This window comes from Notechis scutatus, chromosome 13 (genome assembly GCF_049901735.1).
Source record: "Notechis scutatus isolate UNSWTSFEM ecotype Mainland chromosome 13, rNotScu1.2, whole genome shotgun sequence".
Taxonomy (NCBI): domain Eukaryota; kingdom Metazoa; phylum Chordata; class Lepidosauria; order Squamata; family Elapidae; genus Notechis; species Notechis scutatus.
In genome coordinates, this window is record NC_142021.1 from 10,295,670 (window position 1) to 10,316,967 (window position 21,298).

Consider the following 21,298-nt stretch of genomic DNA (forward strand, 5'->3'; position numbering starts at 1 on the left):
TCTCCGCTCCCTGATGGTCCTGGCCCCATCCCTGCATCACACGCAGGACCCTCACCTGAGTCCTCGCTCTCCAAAACCTCAGCTGTCCACACCTGCTGCTGGCAAACCACAACAGCGGCCCTCCTGAGCTCCATTTTCACTGGCAGAGGCACCAAGGGCCAATCCTTTGCTGTTTCCAGGGCAGTCTTGTGGGCCAGATCTAAGCACCCTATTATAGGCTGGATCCAGCCCACAGGCCTTGAGTTTGACCCCCCCCCTGTTTTACGTTATCTCGTTGTTGTCTTTAAATGTATGAAATGCTTTCTAACTATGCTTAGAAAAACAGAAAGAGAACGTTCTAGATGAACACACTACTAAATTAGCTGAAGTTCCTGGATCTCAGCCCCAAGCGAAATAAAGTTTTGGGTTATGCTCTCCAGCTGCTCGGCTGTTCCTGGTTTTTGTTTTGTTTGGTTTCATATTTTATAGCCTGCTGGGATAAGAGCGTTCTTGGGGCCAAGCATTTTCCTGAACGTTGACTGAATATACACGCTGATCCAAGTGTCTTCCTTGGAAATGTGGAGAGGACAGGAGAAAGGAGTGGAAAGAGCTGATTACTGTTCATAATTTTTTTGCTCGTGGAATTTCTGTTGGGAGCAAAGTATTTACTAATCTGCCTCCATAGCTGCCAAATGCTTCTCACTTGGGAAAGCACAACTGAAAAGAAATTTCCAGTAAAGTCACATCCAGTTTCTCTTGTATTAAAGAAGAGCATTTTTGAAGAGCATTTTCTATTTTCTCCAGTGTGTTCTGGATGTTTAACGTCCTTGATCAATATCCAGAATTCTTCCAAAGCTTTCTGGATGTTTAATGTCCTTGATCAACATCTAGAATTCTTCCAAAGCTTTCTGGGTGTTTAATATCCTTGATCAACATCCAGAATTATTCCAAGGTTTTCTGAATGTTTTAATATCCTTGATCAACATCCAGAATTCTTCCAAGGTTTTCTGGATGTTTAATGTCCTTGATCAACATCCAGAATTCTTCCAAGGTTTTCTGGATGTTTAATGTCCTTGATCAACATCTAGAATTCTTCCAAAGCTTTCTGAATGTTTTAATATCTTTGATCAACATCCAGAATTATTCCAAAGCTTCCTGGATCTTTAATGTCCTTGATCAATATCCAGAATTCTTCCAAAGCTTTCTGAATGTTTTAATATCCTTGATCAACATCTAGAATTCTTCCAAAGCTTTCTGGGTGTTTAATATCCTTGATCAACATCCAGAATTCTTCCAAGGTTTTCTGGATGTTTAATGTCCTTGATCAACATCTAGAATTCTTCCAAAGCTTTCTGGGTGTTTAATATCCTTGATCAACATCCAGAATTCTTCCAAGGTTTTCTGGATGTTTAATGTCCCTGATCAACATCCAGAATTCTTCCAAGGTTTTCTGGATGTTTAATGTCCTTGATCAACATCTAGAATTCTTCCAAAGCTTTCTGGGTGTTTAATATCCTTGATCAACATCTAGAATTCTTCCAAAGCTTTCTGGGTGTTTAATATCCTTGATCAACATCCAGAATTCTTCCAAGGTTTTCTGGATGTTTAATGTCCTTCATCAACATCCAGAATTCTTCCAAGGTTTTCTGGATGTTTAACGTTCTTGATCAACATCCAGAATTCTTCAAAGTAAGAGCTGTGTACAGAAGTAGAGTTGATATTCAAGCACGAGGCTGCCCAAATGCAGCTGGAAGGTTTGGATGAACGATTTCAATCTTGCTCCAGGATGTGTTCAACTTTCAAATCAAAGGGAGGGGAGGAATTTTAAGAAGCCCGTGCACATTTATGGTAGGTGTCTGTCTTCTTTCCCTCTGCTTTTCAAAAAGATGACACTTATTTTTCTCTTAGATGAATTCTATCTCTATCACAGATCCAGGGAAATCTCTCATTGTCAGAAAAAAAAAGATAGCTAAACCAATGATCGAGAAAAAGGCGAGGAAAAGAACCAGACCATAAGTTCTTCAATGACATTCCTCCAATCCTAAAGAATACTTTTGATATTGGCTGCCAGAATGATGCATCCGATAGGAAGCATATTAGAATTTATTCCTGCTGAAGGAGAATGAACCTCTCTCTGCTGGGTTTTTGATGGTTGGCTGACACTCCTTTTAAAACCTACCTCTCTTCCTCTCCTCGGTCCAATACTAGCAAACCATCTTCTAAAAGGATTGATCTCCTATTTATTTTCTGCTGTAAATACCTCCGTGTGTGGCTCTTTCATGGGGGGGAAAAAAGCTTGTTGCAGTTTGCTTCTCATCTGTGTTGGAGCTCAGCAAATTAAACGCAGGCACCAGCCCTAGTCACAGTAGGAATCTTCCCACTGCTAGAGACCTCCGATTGTTCTGTCTAGTCACTGAGATGGAGGAGCTCAATTAATAATAACCCAGGCTAAAATTGCAAGCAGCCAACATCTGGCCTTAAAGCTGGGCTGGAGGCAGGAAAATAGACGCATGCTTTAGTTGCAGAACGGAGTTTGAAGGGGCATTGAAGGTCTTCTAGTCCAACCCCCTGCTCAAGCAGGAGACCCTATGCATTTCAGACCAATGGCTGTCCAGTTTCTTCTTAAAAACCTCCATCATGAAGCGCCCACAACTTCTGGAGGCAGTCTGTTCCACTGGTTCATTGTCCTCACTGTTAGGAAGTTTCTCCTGAATTCCAGGTTGTTTCTCTCCTTGATTAGTTTCCATCCATCGTTTCTTGTCCTGCCTTCTGATGTTCTGGAAGATAATGTGACCCTCTCTTCTTTGCAGTTTGGAGCTGCCCCAAAGAAGAGGGGGTCAAATTATATACCAAAGCACCAGAGGGCAGGACAAGAAACAACGGATGGAAACTAATCAAGGAGAGAAGCAACTTGGAATTAAGGAGGAACTCCCTAACAGTGAGGGCAATGAGCCAGTGGAACGACTTCCCTCCAGAAGTTGTAAATGCTCCAGTGCTGCAGGTTTTTAAGAAGAGACTGGACAGTCAGTTGTCTGAAATGGTATAGGATCTCCTGCTTGAACAGTGGGCTGGACTAGAAGACCTCCAAGGTCCCTTCCAGCTTCTATTCTATTCTATTCTATTCTATTCTATTCTATTCTATTCTATTCTATTCTATTCTGTTCTGTTCTGTTCTGTTCTATTCTATTCTATTCTATTCTATTCTATTCTATTCTATTCTATTCTATTCTTATCCCTATCCCTATCCCTATCCCTATCCCTATCCCTATCCCTATCCCTAATTCTATTCTATTCTATTCTATTCTATTCTATTCTATTCTATTCTATTCTATTCTATTCTATTCTATTCTATTCTTATCCCTATCCCTATCCCTATCCCTATCCCTAATTCTATTCTATTCTATTCTATTCTATTCTATTCTATTCTATTCTATTCTATTCTATTCTATTCTATTCTATTCTACTCTATTCCTTTTGTTTCTCCTTCTTCATCTTCTTTCCTTCTTCCTCCTCCTCCTCCGTTCTGTTCTGCTCTGTTCTTGTTCCATTCCTACTCTACTCTATACTCTACTCTATTCTACTCTACTCTACTCTATACTCTACTCTATTCTATTCTGTGGCAGCCCTTCAAATATTGAACCACTGCTATCATGTCACTCCTAGTCCTCCTTTTCACTACACTAGCCATATCCAATTCCTGCAACCATTGTTCATATGTTTTATTCTGCAGGCCCTTATTTTATATACATGCACAAGTCTTGTCTGGATTCTCACCTGTCGTCTTGTGTTAGAGCATCTTTCACATCACTGGATCGACTTAAATGCAAATGATCTGATCCTTTCTGAAGCGCTGTATGGCTAAGCCATGTGCCCGTGAATCTTGTTGATCTCTACATTTGATTGGGGGGAAAAGTGGAAGGGGGAAATTAGATCTGGTGGGTTATGAACGAAAAATTTAGTTCTGAATTCTGTTATTTCAGGCCAATCATGGTTACCAAAATTAGGCCTAGAGAAAGGGACATCAGAATGATTGAATTTCAACCAGGTTAGCAACCTGAACCATGATCAGTGGTGGTATTCTACCGGTTCAGCCCGGTTCGCCTGAACTGGTCACTCCAACGATCATCTGTGAGTGAACCGGTTCGCTCTGATGATTAGCTGCTGGGCCCTCCCACCTGTTCTGGCTCTATAGTGACCCTTATTTCCTGCTTTTCCACCTCTGCTGCTTCGCAGGGCACAGCCAGTTGCCACACATCAGCTGTAAGATGGCTTCTGCACAGTGATGGCTTGTAGTGGGTTTACTTACTCTACATGAAACACGGCATTTATACATGGGGGCATCTTATAGATGGGAAAATGTGGTATATCATTGTATATTCGATTTGAAAATTTGGCGTCAGACGCAAAGAATCAGGACCATACGTTAAGTGGCAGTTCAGAATATTCATTGTTCATGCCTACACACAAGAACCTAGCCAATTACAGTTCAACACTAAATTGGCACCAGGTAAGGGTCAATGGAATTCAGGAGGAGTTGGATTTGGACTGTTTGTGGCAACGTAACGATTCTAGGCTGATGACTTGTTTGACTCCCCCTCCCAGTTCTGCCTGCTCTTCTCTCACATTCAATGGCAATTCCATTAAACCTCCAGATGGATGGAATTTCAAAAGTCTGTCGACTCAATGGTTTCAATCAAACAGTGCTTTCCTAGCAATTCTTTCAGGGTACATGGTGCCCAGGTTCCACTCTTTTGCCAGCCGTGGGATCATTTTGGCTGGACTTCCTAGGCTATTGTTGAGCTCTCTGCTTTGTTCAACGCCAGCACGCAAAATTCATCTCTGTAAGTTTGCACTGGGCTGGTGGCCTTTCACGAATTAAATTTAATTAGAAAGCCTCCTGGGATTTTTGTTTTTTTTTTATTATCCCTCACCAAGTGAGGATACACGAGCACATTATGATTCCTCCTCTCTCCCACCTCCTCCTGAAATGTTAATTAGATGAAGGACATGCTAGATTTGAAGGGAGAGGGAACTGCCTTGCAAACCTATAAAGTAAGCAGATTGATTTAATTTTAATCTGTTTTCATGGTGATGCATATTGATAACAGGTTTCTGTCTCTCAGGACTGGAAAAACCATAGACCATAATAAGAATTTGAAGGTACATTATACAGTTTTAAATAGCTTATGTTTTGCTGGGCCACTTTCTTGCAAACTAATACTGAATCTGCTAGGAGAATCAGGGACTTAGAGTTGTTTTCCATTTCGACGTACAATGAATAAAGCCGATAAGATTATCTGAAGAAGAGTTTGGAAATCAAAATCAAGATAAGTCCATCCCACAGCTGAGATTCATTTGTTCATTTCCAGTCTCCTATTCTATGATTGACATCCTGCTTTTTCATAGAAAGCCATAGCTTTTCAACATGCCCAGGGTTGAATTTTGACAATCTGTGTGAGTTTATCCTTCACAGCAAATGTTATCTCTTTTAGCTAGCTCAATCCTTTTTCTTGTCTTGCCTTCTGGTGCTTGGAGAATAGGTGGACCCATTCTTCACTGTGGCAGCCCCTCAAATATTGGAAGACTGCTATCATGTCACCCCTAGCCCTTCTTTTCATTAAACTAGACATACCCAGTTCCTGCAACCGTTCATCATATTTTATCCTCCAGTTCCCTAATCATCTTTGTTGCTCTTCTCTGCACTTTTTCCAAAGTCTCAACAGTGAATAAAGCCGATAAGACTATCTTTTGTAATGTGGTGATACAAAAGATGATACTAGAGGTTAGTTAAGCCTCTTAGCCTTTTCCAAAGCTGGAATTTGCAGACTAGAGAACAAGCAAAGAGTCTGGTGACATTGGCGCTCTGATTTAATTTACATTCACTGGGCCCATCTGGAGTGTCAAACCGATTTGGCCAAAGTGAATTGATGGATTGACATGGTTCATTAAATCTGTTTGAAACAGTCTGGATTGACCTCAGGCCAGTATGCTTGGTTTTTTGTTGTTGTTGTTGTTTGTTTTTGCTTGATGGGCTTTCACCGAATTAGGTCCGAAGCAGTTTATTCACAAAGCAGGATCGGTTTTTCCAAACAGATTCGAATAATCGGTTCACATTTAGTTGACTTTCTGAATCCGTTTGAACGGGAGAATTGAAGGCCTTTGATTTGGACGGAAATGAAGTGGAGAAAACTTTAGCGTGTTCTTCAACCTATTTCCCCATGTCCTCCAGCTGCTTTGATCTTCTCACCTGCTCCCCCTCTGAAATAATTTTTCAAAGAAAGTCAAGTCAAATCGTCCCCCCCCCCCCCAAAAAAAGACAGGAGTCTCTGATGGTTAAGAAAAGCAGACAGCTGAACTCAACTGAGAACACAACTGGCCCTTAGTGATGTCTTTGCACTCTTTTTGTCTTTGCCACCCAGCTGTTCCACTTTTCACAACACTTAAGTGACAATTTCACAGCCATTACCAGCCTGCAGTAATGATGGGCTGGGTGATTGCGTGTGAACCTGTTGTAAACTATGAAATACAGAGACAAAGCCACAGGTAGCTGTTAAAACAAACATTGGGAATAAATAGATTACTAAAAGCTTGCATTTTTTAATGGCACAGTCTGAAGCCTTCTTAGCACCCCAGTAAACATGGTATTTAGTGGAAGAATTTATTTTTATTTATTTTATTTTGTCAAGTGATTATAAGATTACAGGTATAAGTATAGACATAGTTATGAGTACATGAAATGGATACATATAAGAAAAATAAAAAAGAAACAATAGGACAGGGACGGTAGGCACGTTGGTGCGCTTATGCACGCCCCCTACAAACCTCTTAGGAAAGGGGTGACGTCAATAGTAGACAGTCTAAGGTTAAAGTTTTGGGGGTTTGGGGAAGAAACCACAGAGTCAGGTAGAGTATTCTATTGTTAATAGTAGAGTATTCCATTGTTAATACAAAACTATGATTCTTGGTGGTTCAGCTTCAGTTTTCCCCACAGCCACAGATTTAAGTTTTAGGACGAGTCTTGGTCCTGGAGATAAGTTTTGCCAATGAGTTTGCTTTTTGGGATGACTCAACGCTTTTCCATGTTGTTTACTCCAGAAAAGAAGTTCAAACAAATAATACTCATGCAAATGATACTCTTGACTTATAACCATTTGTTTAGCGAATGTTTGGAATTACAACGGTATTGAGAAAAGGGTCAACTGGCTAGCCATTTTGATTTGGACACGTGGCATCCTTGGTGCTCTTTGAGCCTAATCAAAGAATCACCAAGTACCCTCCCATCAACACCAACAGGGCAAGCCACTTGTCTATAGTTGGGTTGTAAAATGTCTGCAAGAAATCAGCTAAGCTGGGAGGGAGGGAGGGAGGGAGGGAGGGAGGGAGGGAGGAAGGAAGGAAGGAAGGAAGGAAGGAAGGAAGGAAGGAAGGAAGGAAGGAAGGAAGGAAGGAAGGAAGGAAGGAAGATAAATGGATGGGGAGAGAGGAAGAAAGATAAATGGATGGGGAGGGAGGGAGGGAGGGACGAGGGAAGAAGTGGATGGGAAGGGAGAAAGGAAGGGAGGAAGAAATGTATGGGGAGGGAGGAAGATAAATGAATGAATGGGGAGGGAGGAAGGAAGGAAGAATTGGATGGGGAGGGAGGGAAGGAAGGAAGAAATGGATGTGGATGGAGGGGAGGAAAGGAAAGAAGGAAGGAAGGAAGGAAGGAAGGAAGGAAGGAAGGAAGGAAGGAAGGAGGGAAGGAGGGAAGGAAGGAAATCACTGATGATGTTATCTAGTTTGGTAATGAAATGTCTGCAAGGAAACCACCAAGCTCAGAGAGCACCAAGGACCTCATTGTACTTCTCCTACTCCACCACCACCACCTCCTCCTCCAACCACACCTTCCTGTAGTACTGATAATGAAACATCTGCAAAAAAAAACCCACAAGCTCAGAGAGCACCAAAGAACCCCCCAATCCCCAAAGGTACTCAGCCTTGCTCTGAGAGGTACCCATGGCTAGTTGTTACAACCTGTAGGCCATACCACATCTCCAGAATCTCTTGCCACAGATGCTGCTGCGAGAAACAAAGAAAGAATTTCACGTTGTATTCTTTTAGTAAGGAAATGCGTCAACTCAAAACCAGAAGATTTTCCCCAGTTCTCGTCCTCCTCAGGGGAAAATCCTGTGGAGACCCTATCTCTTTTGTCAGACAGATAGATAATGAGTGTCGACAGTGGTGTGGAGTTGCAGAAAAGTATCTTTGATAGCCTCCTGGGTGTATCTCCTATCTTCTGTTTTTCTGCGCCAGGCAAAGAAACAAGGGAATGTTTAAGACCCAGTGAACGGCATATAAGGTCCAGCGCAGGTAATCTGGCTTTTATTATATTCTCCTTTTTTTTTTCCATATTGCCAATTGTCTGTCTGGAGAGGCAGCCGTGTTTCTGAAAGGGCCAGTAATGAGGACGCACAATGAACGATTTGATGGAGTAATTGGAAAAAAAAGCCATTTCCTTTCGCTTTGTTAATACGATCTCTTCTTTCTCCCAGGGTAAAGGTGAAGAGAGGGGTGAAAATCTTCAGCATCCGAGCCAGCAACCCCTACATTTGGGAAGTCCAAAAGAGCGTGGATTATTTTGGGAAGAATTCCCCGGCAGTGATATTTTGCCAGAGAAAAACAGCCGGAAAAAGGTAGGCCTTGATTTTGATTTCAGAGGAAACCATTTTCAGAAGGATGCTAGCTGTCACGCCCCCTTCGGAGTCTGAGTGTGAGGGGGAAGATGAACAGCGGACAGTGGAAGTGTGCACTCCATTGACTGTGGAGGAAACTGGGGAAGAGCAAAGTCAGGCTGGGCAGAGCAGGGGTGAGGTAGAACAAGGGAGAGGGAGTTCAGAGGAAGACCCAGACCCACCCACCTCTTCATCCTAGGCCACGCAGGGAGGAATGGAGGAGAGAGCAATGTGGGTTGCATGGCTTACGAGGAAGGAAAGGGCCTCGATTCCCTCCACAAGGCACACCGGGGGGGGGATGGAGTTTAAAGGAGAGGCAGTTGGGAGGGGCGTTTGTCGGGAACAAACACTGAATTCATCCAGTGTTAAGAGTTGTGGCCTGCATTCCTGGCATTCCTCCTGTCTGTGTGAATTATTGCCATGCTTCTGTGTGCTTATCTTGCCTTGCTGGAATTATTGGACTCATTACCTTGCCCTGCTGGAGTGATTGTTTGCAATTATTCTGCTTACAGCATTTGGACTGGAGTATCTGCAGCCAGAGGCTGTTGCAGGTTCATGGGAGAGTTTTTCTCCAGGCTGGAGAGTAACTGGAACATTGGTAGCAAAATTGGATCAAATAAAGAGACTCATATCTGTTCGCTGGCTGTGTTGCCTTCGTGCCATGGCCCGGGTCATCACAATAGCTGAGATCATCTATATATTCTTCCTGGGAAGGATGATTTCCCACGACCGCCTTCCCTGGAAATACAGGTAGTCCTTGACTTATGACCAGAATGGAGCCCCAAATTTCTGTGGCTGGGACAGTTGTTTGGGGGGATTTTACACCATTTTACGACCTGTCTTACCACCCTTGCTAAGTGAATCGCTGCAGTTGTTCAGTTGAATCTGCTTGCCAGAAGGTTGCAGAAGGGGATCGCCTGACCCCAGGATGCTACAACCATCATAAATATGAGTCAGTTGCCAAGGCGTCCGAATTTTGATCACATGACCATGGGGTTGCTATGACAGTTGTAAGTGTGAAAAATGGTCGTAAGTCATTTTTTTTAGTGTTATTGTATCTTTGGTCACTAAATGAATAGTTGTAAGTTGAGGACTATCTATAGATTTGTTGTGTGATCCTTGATTCCTCCTTCCCTTAAAACACGGAGAACATGTGATATTATAAGAGCCGTGGTGGCATAGTGGTTACAATGCAGTATTTCAGACTAACTCTGCAGACTGCCAGCAGTTTGATCCTCACTGGCTCAAGGTTGACTCAGCCTTCTGTCCTTTTGAGGTCAGTAAAATGAGGACTCAAATTGTTGGGGGCAAGAGGCTAATTCTGTAGACCGCTTAGAGAAGGCTGGAAAGCACCGTGAACTGGTGTATAAGTCTAAGTGGTAGTGCTTTTGCTATTCCTCTTCTTTTTCCTCCCTCCCTCCCTCCCTTCTTTCCTCCCCTAGTATGCAGTGGTTAGAATGCAGTGGTTAAACTGCCAGCAGTTTGATCCTCACCAGGGTCAAGGTTGACTCAGCCTTCCATCCTTTTATTGTTGGGGGGTGATAGGCTGACTCTGTAAACTGCTTACAGAGGGCTGTAAAACACTGTGAAGCGGTATATAAGTCTAAGCGCTATTGGTATTTTCAAGGAGATGGGCTCCTAACCCATCTCCTTGAAGCTCATGGTCACCTCCTTCTGCAGCCCACCTGAACTTGTGATGTTCCAGGCAGTGAAAATCACGTTGCCTCCTTGCTATCTGTGGTTCAATTATCTGCATTTTCACCAGAACTTTGTCACCCAAGGTTACATGCTTGACTTATCGATAGTTTGGAGGTGTCTTATCCATTTTCAAAAGGACTGATGGGCTTTGGTATGAGTAAGTGAACTACTCATAGTTGCATGATCATCAAATATCAGTATCCATGCTGGGTTGGCTGGATGAGAACCAGAGGCAGGGGTGGGATTCTACCGGTTTGAACTGGTTCTATAGAACCGGTTGTTATGATTCTGCGCAGTTTGGAGAAGGAAACATCTAAGCTCAGAGAGCACCAGTTACTCACCCCTGTTCTGAAAGGTACCCATTGCTAGTTGTTACAACCTGTAAGCCATATATGTCTCCAGAATCTCTTGCCAGAAATTATGCTGCAAGAAACAAGGAAAGAATTTCACATTTCTTTCTTTCTTTCTTTCTTTCTTTCTTTCTTTCTTTCTTTCTTTCTTTCTTTCTTTCTTTCTTTCTTTCTTTCTTTCTTTCTTTCTTTCTTTCTTTCTTTCTTTCTTTCTTTCTTTCTTTCCTTCTTTTCTGATGTTTTGATCCCCAAAAGCAGTCTTTCTCAATCCCAGCAATTTGTGTGGGCATCAGCTCCCAGAATTTCCCAGCCAGCAACTTTAAGATGCATGGACTTCAACTCCCAGAATTCCCCTGCCAGCAACTTTTAAGATATGTGGACTTCAACTCCCAGAATTCCCCAGCCAGTGTGCTATCTGGGGAACTCTGCACATCTTAAAATTGCTGGGCTTGAGAAATGCTGAGCTAAAGGAAAAGGGAGAAAAGGAAGTAGTGTGTGTGTGTGTGTGTGTGTGTGTCTGTGTGTGTGCACATGGGGTGTGTGTGAGGGAAGATGCTTTGAATTTTGTCCAACTCCCTTGTACCGTCTCTTCAAATTAAGTGCTTTAAAAGATGAATGCCTGGCTAATTGCAATCCTTGGTTTGTAGCTTGAACTCTCCAGGTGGAATTAAAAATGCTTCCTTGTCAATCTTGTTAGTGAATTTTCAAGCCATGTTTCAAGATGTAGATTTATAGCTCCTCCCACACTGGTGATGTGAAACTTACCTCTTGAGCAGTCAGCATTTTGGAAGCTGGCTTATTCTGTTAGGATACCATGGTGGTGAGCCCTGTCTGATTTTCTTCTGTTCCGGCTTTACTCCGCTAGTCATTGCCAACTCTAGGGGGCATTGGTCATCTCAAGGCCATTGAACCAGCGCCGTCCAAAGGTATTTCCATGGTCATGTGCCAGCATGATGTCACAGCATGCTGTTCCCTTCCTACTGAAGTGGTACCTGTTTATCTACTCGCATCTGTGCACTTTTAAATGGCTAGGTTGGCAGGAGCTGGAGTGAGAATGGGAGCTCACCCCATCGTGTGGCGCTTGGGTCTCAAACCTGAATTACTGGTTTTCCAGGTGACAAACCCAGGGTCTTAACCGCTGAGCCACCACGCCACCTGGAATGAAAGTGGTCCATTTCCCCCAAGACTTCAACAAACTGGCACTTGGCCCATGCTCTACCCAAAGCTTTGGAGGGACCATCCAGTTCCAAAGGACTGAGAGGGACCGGATGAACCACAAAAGGGAACAAATCTAAATTGGGTTTGTTTTCATTTACAGTCTGCTTGATTGAATGGAGATGCGAATGCTCCGATGGTCGGTAGGCCTCACCCTACTCGATCGTGTCAGGAACGAAGAAGTAGCGTAGACGGTTCAATGTCGTGCCCATCCCCACGGTCATGAGGCAGTCCCGGCCACGATGGTTCGCCATGTGAGTCGCGCTAAGGAAGAATCCATCATCAAATCTGCGATGAAGGTGACTGTCGGAGGAGCGAGACCGCGTGGTAGACCTAAGCAACGCTGGATGGACACGATCAAGGCCGATCTAGAGATCGCAAAGGCAGACCCGACATACGTGGCAGACAGAGAGGCGTGGAAGCAATACTCAAGGACATTAGCGGACCTCGCCAAAGCGCGAGACAAACGCTGAAGAAAAAGAAGAAGAAGAAGAAGAAGAAGTCTGCTTGATTGAAAAGGACATCAAGATTCCTCTACTGGGTCAGATCGTAGAGGAAGTTTGATGAGGAAGTTTGGACCAGTGATGGGATCAAGACCCACGTTTCTTCTGACCTTGGAGTTTGCACTAGTCCACCTATCCATGTCCATTTATTATGTCTTTGGATGAGTCCTGCCTTAAAGAAAGAGTACAGGGAGTCCTCATTTAATGACCACTAATTAATTGATGAGGGGTTGATCCCCTCCTCTCTGTGGCAGCCCCTCAAATATTGGAAGGCTGCTCTCCTGTCTCCCCTGGTCCTTCTCTTCACTAGACTAGCCAGGCCCAGTTCCTGCAACCGTTCTTCATATGTTTTAGCCTCCAGGCCTTTGATCACCTTAGACAGATTCAGATTAACAGAATTGGAAGGAACATTGTAGGTCATCCAGTCCAACCCCCCACCCAAGCAGGAGACCCTACTCCATCCATGACAAATGGCAGTCCAGTCTCTTCTTGAAAGCTTCCAATGATGAAGCTCCCACAACCTCTGAAGGCAACTTCTGTTCCAGGGGTTGATTGCTCTCTCAATCAGAAAATTCCTCCTTATTTCCAGGTTGAATCTCTCCTTGATCAGTTTCCATCCATTATTCCTTGTCTGGCCTTCAGGTGCTTTGGAAAATAGCTTGACCCCTTCCTCTCTGTGGCAGCCCCTCAAATATTGGAAGACCGCTGTCATGTCTCCCCTGGTCCTTCTCTTCCCCAGACTAGCCATGCCCAGTTCTTGCAACTGTTCTTCATAGGTTTTAGTCTCCAGACTACTCTCTCATCTTTGTGGCTCTTCTCTGAACTCTTTCTAGAGTCTCAACATCTTTTTCACAGTGTGGGGACCAAAACCAGATGCATTCCTCTATCTTCAAAGAAATCAGAGCTATAAGAGGGCAACTGTAATTAACTAGAAAACCCCTCCAGTGTCATCGGTAGTTTTCAGTGGATCGAGGATGTAGTGTTAATAAAGCTACCTTGCTAACGACAGGTGTAACTTCCCAGATTAAAGAGAAGCTCACGCAAGTGACAAACAACCAGGCAGCGTAAAGCGTCACTCTTATTGGCATTTTCAAATATATCACTTTTTTTCTGTTTGCAGACGCTCAAGAGTGCAAAACCCTTATTGTAATAAGATTAACATACCAATATTATCAGAAGCAGCAGGGTGTTTTAGAATGAATATTAACTGCAAACATTATGGTTTGGCATTGGAATAGCTAATTAAGCCCATCTGTCAAATAGCATTTGAAAAAAAAAAATCTCATGAAAGCTACTTGTTATCAGTTTGGGATAACATCCAAGTCTTGAAGGAACATTTTTGTTTCCCCTAACATTCTCTCGTGGGGTTCAAAGGGATGGTTGACTTGTGTTGGTCAAAAATATTGCCTGGGATATGTGTGGTGGGTGGCGGGGTAGAGAAATCTCTTTAGGGATAAGAAACAAAGACGATCAAAAGGCTGAGTTGTCTTTCTTCCTTCTGATCCATCAACATTTTGTTTCAAAGATGGATCTCAACTCTTCCTGAGCTTGAGGTCCTACAGATGTGCTTGCTGGGTATTCTTGAAGATTCATAGCAAAAAAGAGAGAGAGGGATCCAAACCAAATCAGGTAGAAACATTTTTTTTCCTGAAATTCTGATCTAGTTGAAGGTTAATTAAAAGGAGTTAGAACATGGATGGCCACAAGTGAGACAAAGGATAATGTCATCATGTGAATATCATGACTTTGATATCAAGATTAGAGGAGGAGGAGGAGGAGGAGGGAGGAGGAGGAGGAGGAGGAGGAGGAGGAGGAGGAGGAGGAGGAGGAGGAGGAGGAGGAGGAGGAGGAGGAGGAGGAGGAGGAGGAGGAGGAGGAGGAGGAGGAGAGGGAAAAAAAGAATTAGGGGTGACATAATAGCAGTATTCCAGTATTTGAGGGGCTGCCACAAAGAAGAGGGAGTCAAGCTATTCTTCAAAGCACCAGAGGGCAGGACAAGAAACAATGGTTGGAAACTGGTCAAAGAGAGAAGCAACCTGGAATTAAGGAGAAACTTCCTAACAGTGAGGACAATTAATCAGTGGAACAACTTGCCACCAGAAATCATAGGTGCTCCATCACTGGAGGTTTTTAAGTAGAGACTAGACAGTCACTTGTGTGAGATGGTATGGGTTCTCCTGCTTGAGCAGGGGGTGGACTAGGAGACCTCCAAGGACCCTTCCAACTATTCTATTCTATTGTCAATTCTATTCTATTATTCAATTTTATTCAATTCAATTCTATTTTCTATTCTATTCAGGGGAGGAGGTGGAGGAAAGAGGGATGGATGGAGGAGAAGGAAGGAAGGAAGGAAGGAAGGAGAGGAGAGGAGGATAGATATGTGAGCTTTTAGAGAGTATGATCACTGTTGCTAGGTGCCACTAAGTCAAATCATACCATCCTCATCTCTTGTTTTTAAATAATAGTTTAGTAGGTCAAGGGTATGTTGGGATGTAGTATATCTTGCTCTCAGTAAAGCATATTTTGCATAATATCCCTGTGGACCAGCTGGATACACAACATCTAGACAGGAGTGTGCTCTGGAGTAGGAGCCCACAGGCCATGTACGTAATCATCTCATCTTGCATCAACTACAACTACAACTCATCAACTACAGCTGCACCTTCTTTAGTTGATTAAACCCTCTCCTCCTATCATGCAGTTTGGGGGCCAAGAGGCCGAGAATGACCCATTAATTCTTATCCTGTCCTTTGGTGCTGTAGAGAATAAGTCAAACTCCCTCTTCTTTTCATTTACCCCTGGTGCTGGGTACTTTTATACTTTGCAGCTAATTTCTTTTGGCTAGCCTAAACTTTGAATTATTTCACACCCAGCCTTTTGGAAGAAATTCAAATGAGTTAGATCCCCGTCCTTGTAACCTGCTCAAACTGCCCAAGGAGCTGCTGATCTAGTTCTACAGAGGAATTATTGAGTCTATCATCTGCGCCTCTATAACTGTCTGCAACCCAACAGGACAGACACAGACTTCAGAGGATAATTAGGACTGCAGAGAAAACAATTACTACCAACCTGCCTTCCATGGAGGACCTGTATGCTGCACGAGTCAAAAAGAGGGCTGTGAAAATATCTACAGACCCCTCACATCCTGGACATAAACTGTTTCAACTCCTTCCCTCAAAATGATGCTATAGAGCCCTGTACACCAGAACAACTGGACACAAGGGGAGTTTATCCCCGAACACCATCACTCTGCTAAAGAAATAATTCCCTCAACACTGTCCAACTATTTACAATGTCTGCACTACTATTCCTATTAATCTTCTCATCACTCCTTATCACCCCTCCCCTCCCACTTGTGATTTTAGGACTGTAACTTTGTCACTTTTATCGTTATGATTTTTATTGACTGTTTCCTAGTATGATTTGATTGCTTATTGTACGCTATTACTATCATTAAGTGTTGTACCTTATGATTCTTGACTCTTGGTGAATGTATCTTTTCTTTTATGTACATTGAGAGCATTTGCACCAAGACAAATTCCTTGTGTGTCCAATCACACTTGGCCAATAAAGAATTCTATTCTATTCTATTCTATTCTATTCTATTCTATTCTATTCTATTCTATTCTATTCTATTCTATTCTATTCTGTTGCAACATGTTCCTTCTGGGACTCTCTGGAACATTGTCATTCCCAAAATCCTCCTCCCCACGCACTTCCAACTTCTGGCAACTCACCCCACATGAATTAAACTATAACGGCCCCAGTAACTATTATCTGGTTTCTTGGTGTTCATTAAAATGTTTCATAAACCTGGTCCTGTATTGTAGATCACCGCTAATGTAGTTTGTGAGCGTTTTAATGAATAGGGGGCCCTCGGATCATTTTCCCTTGCAATGCTTCACTTTCCCCCCTCCTGCCCCCAGAGGCAATTTAATGGGGAGTAGGACAAGGAAAATTGCCGATGGCTGCAGAAATAACATATTGTAAAAGGTGTCCCGTCCTGTTGGGAGAAATAGATTTCAATTTACTATGTTGTAGGAGAGAGGAGTTGCAAGACTACGGAGAGACACTTAAACCGTGTTTGATGCTTGGTGCAGGAAACGTTGTTTTTCATTTTGCTCCAGTCTGTAATTATAATTAACTTCGTTGAGTGTGCATTGTGGAAAGCTGTGCTTTTACTGGTAGAAAAATGCTTCTTTTGCACTACAGAGACACAATAATAATCCCTCCGCCCAGAGATGGTATTCATCTGGTTCTGACCGGTTCTAGAGAACCGGTAGTGGAAATTTTGAGTAGTTCGGAGAACCGTCAAATCCCACCTCTGACTGGCCCCCGCCAACCCCATCTATTCTCTGCCTCCCATTGAGTCCCAGCTGATTGGCTGGGTCTCCTTTGGTTGCCCTGCCCAGGAGAACGGAGCTGGAAAGCAGGTTAGTGGGGTGGGGAGGGAAAGGGGATTTTGCAGTATCCTTCCCCTGCCACGCCCACCAAGCCACGCCCACAGAACCGGTAGTAAAAAAGTTTGAATCCCATCACTGCCCCACCCCAAAATCAGGACTTCCCATTTTGTCCATAGTGCAGAGAAGAAAATAGCAGAGACCCAAAATAATTTAGAGTTTCAGAAGAGGTTGAGCTTTCCAGAGTCAACACCACACCACTTGATCAAGTGGTCCGCTGAGGGCAAAGGATCTGGGATCTTTTCTTTTAAGTGAAAAAGCCAAAGCCAAAAGAGACTTAGCTAAATGAGCCAACAAACAAACAAAAAACCTCTGAGGATTTATTCTTTGTGTTTACCCAATGACACTGCTTCAAGAGAGTGTGCAGAGAAGAGCAACAAAGATGATTAGGGGACAGGAGGCTAAAACACAAGGAGAACGTTTGTGGGAATTGGGTATGTCTAGTTTAATGACAAGAAGGACTAGGGGTGACGTGACAGCAGTGCTCCAACGTTTGAGGGGCTGCCCCAAAGAAGAGGTGCAGAGTTGTAATTGCAGGAATGTTCCTATCTCGGATGGCAAACCTCAGATAAAGAATGTTTCCAAGCAAATACAACTCAGGCAAACAAAGTCACTGATCTAAAGGAGGATTAGAGAGAGGAAGTAAACATATGTGAGACTTTAACTAGAGATAATTAATTGTGTTGGTTGCTATGCTAAACAATAACGGAAGTTAAGCAGAAACCAAAGTTAACCAATGTTGGAGAATAACTAAAAACGTGTATAAATGCAAGACTAGATTCCAATAAAGATCATCATGATTCAGTTGATCATGATCAAACATCTCGACTGCCTTGTCATTACAACAAAGAGGCAGTCAAGCTATTCTCCAAAGCACTTGAAGGCAAGACGAGAAACAATGGATGGAAACTAATGAAGGAGAGAAGCAACTTGGAACTAAGGAGAAACTTCCTAACAGTAAGGACAATTAACCAGTGGAACAGCTTGCCACCAGAAGTTGTAGATCCTTAATCACTGGAGGTTTTTAAAAAGAGATTGAACATCCATTTGTCTGCAATGGTATCAGCTTTCCTGCCTGAGCAGGGAGTTGGACTAGAAGACCTCCAAGATCCCTTCCAACTCTGTTACTCTGTTGTTCATCCACAACAATTGCACACACCCACCCCCTTCTCCTGCTTCCCCAAATCTTTAATTTATTGAGTTGGAGAAAAAAAAAAGACTTTTAGGCCATCAGGGCCAACTGCCAGTATGATGTAAGAATCTAGACTAAATCCAGCAGAAAATGCATTTACTCCCTCTTCACTGTGAAGCTATACATCCCGGTGAGAGTTTCCCCTCTCAACATTCAATTAGAAACTACCTTTCATTTGAAACCATCGCTGGGTGTCCTGTTTCCTGAAACTCTAGGAAAGCAGGTAGCAGCAGAGACAGTGCAGTGCTAGGAATGGTTAAGATGCTGCATCAAATCCTCAACCTCAAAGGTCTCTTATGGAGGACTTGAAATGAAGACTTATCCCAAAGGTTGTTTTCAAGAGGCAAGTAGACTTTCTTGGTTGTTTTTTTTCTCCCCCTTGAAAATATTTCGCTTCTCCAGAACTGAAGAAGTTTCTTGGATGAGAAGCAAAACATTTTCAAAAGAGAAAAACCCAAGGAAGTCCAGTTGCTTTTTGAAGAGTGACTTTTGGGACAACCATGACCTGGATTATTGAGAATCTCCATAGACGTGAGATGAAGACTTCTTTAGGATACTGTTTGACTTCCTTGAAGAGCGTCAACCTCTTCTCAATTTTCCCTCAATCTTCCAACATTCAAACATCTGTCTCTCCATCAGCCAAGACCCTGATTGAGCGGGTGGCTTTCATGTCCCATTTGAACGGGGCGAAGCCCAGCCAAGCCATTCCACGTTGAGGTTCCTCAGCTGGCTAGAGGTGACTGGTGGGTCATTGGATGTAACTGTGGAACCTGGGCAGGAAATGATGCAAAGTTTAAACCGATGTTTTGATGGAATCTGTTGGCTCATCCTTGAAAATGGAGCTTTGCGATGACTATGGAGAAGATGTCGCTTTGACAGACCTTGTCACAAGAAATGAGCATGGACAAGCGATTTGGGGAAGAGGGGTACAGGGAGACAAAAACATTTCAATTTTTTTACTCGGTCTGATGAAGCCATGAATATTTTATTTGACAAGCTGTAGTTTGCCACTTCCCTACTGTGTCACCTTAATACTGGGAAGCCAGCTTCCTTGGTCACCCCTGTCATCTTTGTTGTTTGTTCAATGCTATGGAAAATGACAGGTGGGCTGAATGAAATGTCAAGGCAAAACAAAAGACTTCAGGCCATCTTTGGGGCAACGTCAGGTGAGGGTTCTTTCCTGAGTAGTTGCTGTTCATGAGTTCAAGCAGAAACGAGAGAAAACCTTCACTGGGGTGGGGGTCTTGGGGATCAGTTCAGAAACGAGGGGAGTTAAAATGGTGAACTCACCGAGTGGACAAAGAGATTGTGTCAACTCCTACAGTAAATTCAGCATGCATTGGTAGCCTTCACCTGAATGATCTCTCTTCTAATTGCTTACCTTGGGTGCTAGTTGTGATCAACAGGCTAAGTTTCTGTAGCTCGTTGAAACTGGTTAATTAAACTGATAATGTATGCACCTAAGGTGGGTGTGGGATTTTATAGTTGTTTGTAGTTATTACTTGGTTGAATTGCTTGATTTGTGTATCAATAGAAGAGAGTGCTGAGCTTGTCGATTGGAAAGGTCGGCAGTTCGGCGGTTCGAATCCCTAGCGCCATGTAATGGAGTGAGCTCCCATTCCTTCTCCCAGCTTCTGCCAACCTAGCAGTTTGAAAGCACGTAAAAAATGCAAGCAGAAAATTAGGGATCCCTTTGGTGGAAAGGGAACAGCGTTCCGTGCGCCTTCGACATTTAGTCATGCCAGCCACCTGACCACGGAGATGTCGTCAGACAGTGCTGGCTCTTCGGCTTTGTAACAGAGATGAGCACCGCCCCCTAGAGCCAGAAACGACTAGCACGTATGTGCGAGGGAAACCTTCATCTTTACCTTAGAAGAGAGTGTTTGTAGCTCAAGGCTGAACCTTGAGTGGATCATTATTAGTAGTATTCTACTATTAATGCTGGGTGCTGCTTCTCAAAAGGTCCCAAGAAAGATCTCTACCTGGTTTTCAAGGTACACTAGATCAGGAAGCAAATGCCAAAGCCATGATCTACTAGAAGATTTCCCAACAAGGTTTTCCAAAATCCAAAGTAACAAACTGTTGTTCTTTTTGGGTCCTTGGTGCTCTCTGAACTTGGTTGTTTTCTTGCAGATGTTTCATGACCCAACTAGATAACATCATCAACGCTAGAAGGGAGTGGGTTTTGCTCTCTTTTTAACTACCAGTGGCTTGACCCATCAGTGTTGGTGGGAATTTAACTCTTTGAGTTGGCATTTTCTTGATTGAGATATTGATTACAAGCTTGATCGTTAGTTTATTGATAATCCGTTAACAATAAACGGATGTTGAAATGGATGTTAATGCATCTGCATTTCCTACGTCGGATGAGGAGAGCATATCTTTCTCCTTCTGTCCTGGTCACTTTTTACAGCTGTACGATTAAGAGTATCTTAACAAACTATATCACTATCTGGTTTGGTGGCAGCAATGCTTCAGATAGAAACTCCCTACAGAGAGTGGTGAGGACAGCCAAGAAGATCATAGGAAGCTCACTCCATTCAGGATGCTACTTATAAGCGCTATGTGCTTAGAGCTCAGAGGATTGTTAGAGACCCCACACACCCACTTTGTGGCTTGTTTCTGTTCTTCTAGCAAGACTACCCAATTCTGTAACAGCTTTGTTCCCTAGGCAGTCCGTCTTGCAAACTTGCAAGATTCGTTTTTCTCACCATGGACATGTATCCATCCAAACTAGACTCTGTATTTATTTATTTATATATTCTGTTACATTATGTAGTATATATTGGAGGTGGTGAGCCTTTGAGAGCTGTATGCAATGAAATTTCATTTTAATGTATGCCAATTAGTGTGTATTCAAAGTGACAATAAAGTTATTTTCTATTCTATTCTATTCTATTCTATTCTATTCTATTCTATTCTATTCTATTCTATTCTATTCTAATCTAATCCAGGCATTAATCTCTTTTATCCGGGTATTATTTGCTGGCGAGGAGATGTTTTGGCGGGTTTTGTTTTTTTTTGGTTGCTTCCTTTGTATATTTATCATTGTCTCTCTTGAATGGTATGTAAATGTTGTTTATCTCTATGTGCCTGTTGATGGCAGTTTTGCCTGAGCTTCTTCTTCTTCTTTTTTTTTGGTAAATTTTATTTGAGTTTTCACAAAGAGAAAAAAAATACAAATAAAACA

The 21,298-nt window shown here is 42.9% G+C and overlaps 1 protein-coding gene across 1 annotated transcript in view; it reads left to right on the forward strand.

The window, feature by feature from the left end:
• LOC113425108 (transmembrane protein 132D-like) overlaps nt 1–21,298 on the forward strand; it is a 238,981-nt gene that overhangs the window by 79,192 nt on the left and 138,491 nt on the right. Inside the window, exon 3 of the mRNA XM_026687092.2 lies at nt 8,511–8,651. Within this exon, the coding sequence (XP_026542877.2) occupies nt 8,511–8,651 (141 nt within the window). The remainder of the gene's footprint in view (nt 1–8,510; nt 8,652–21,298) is intronic.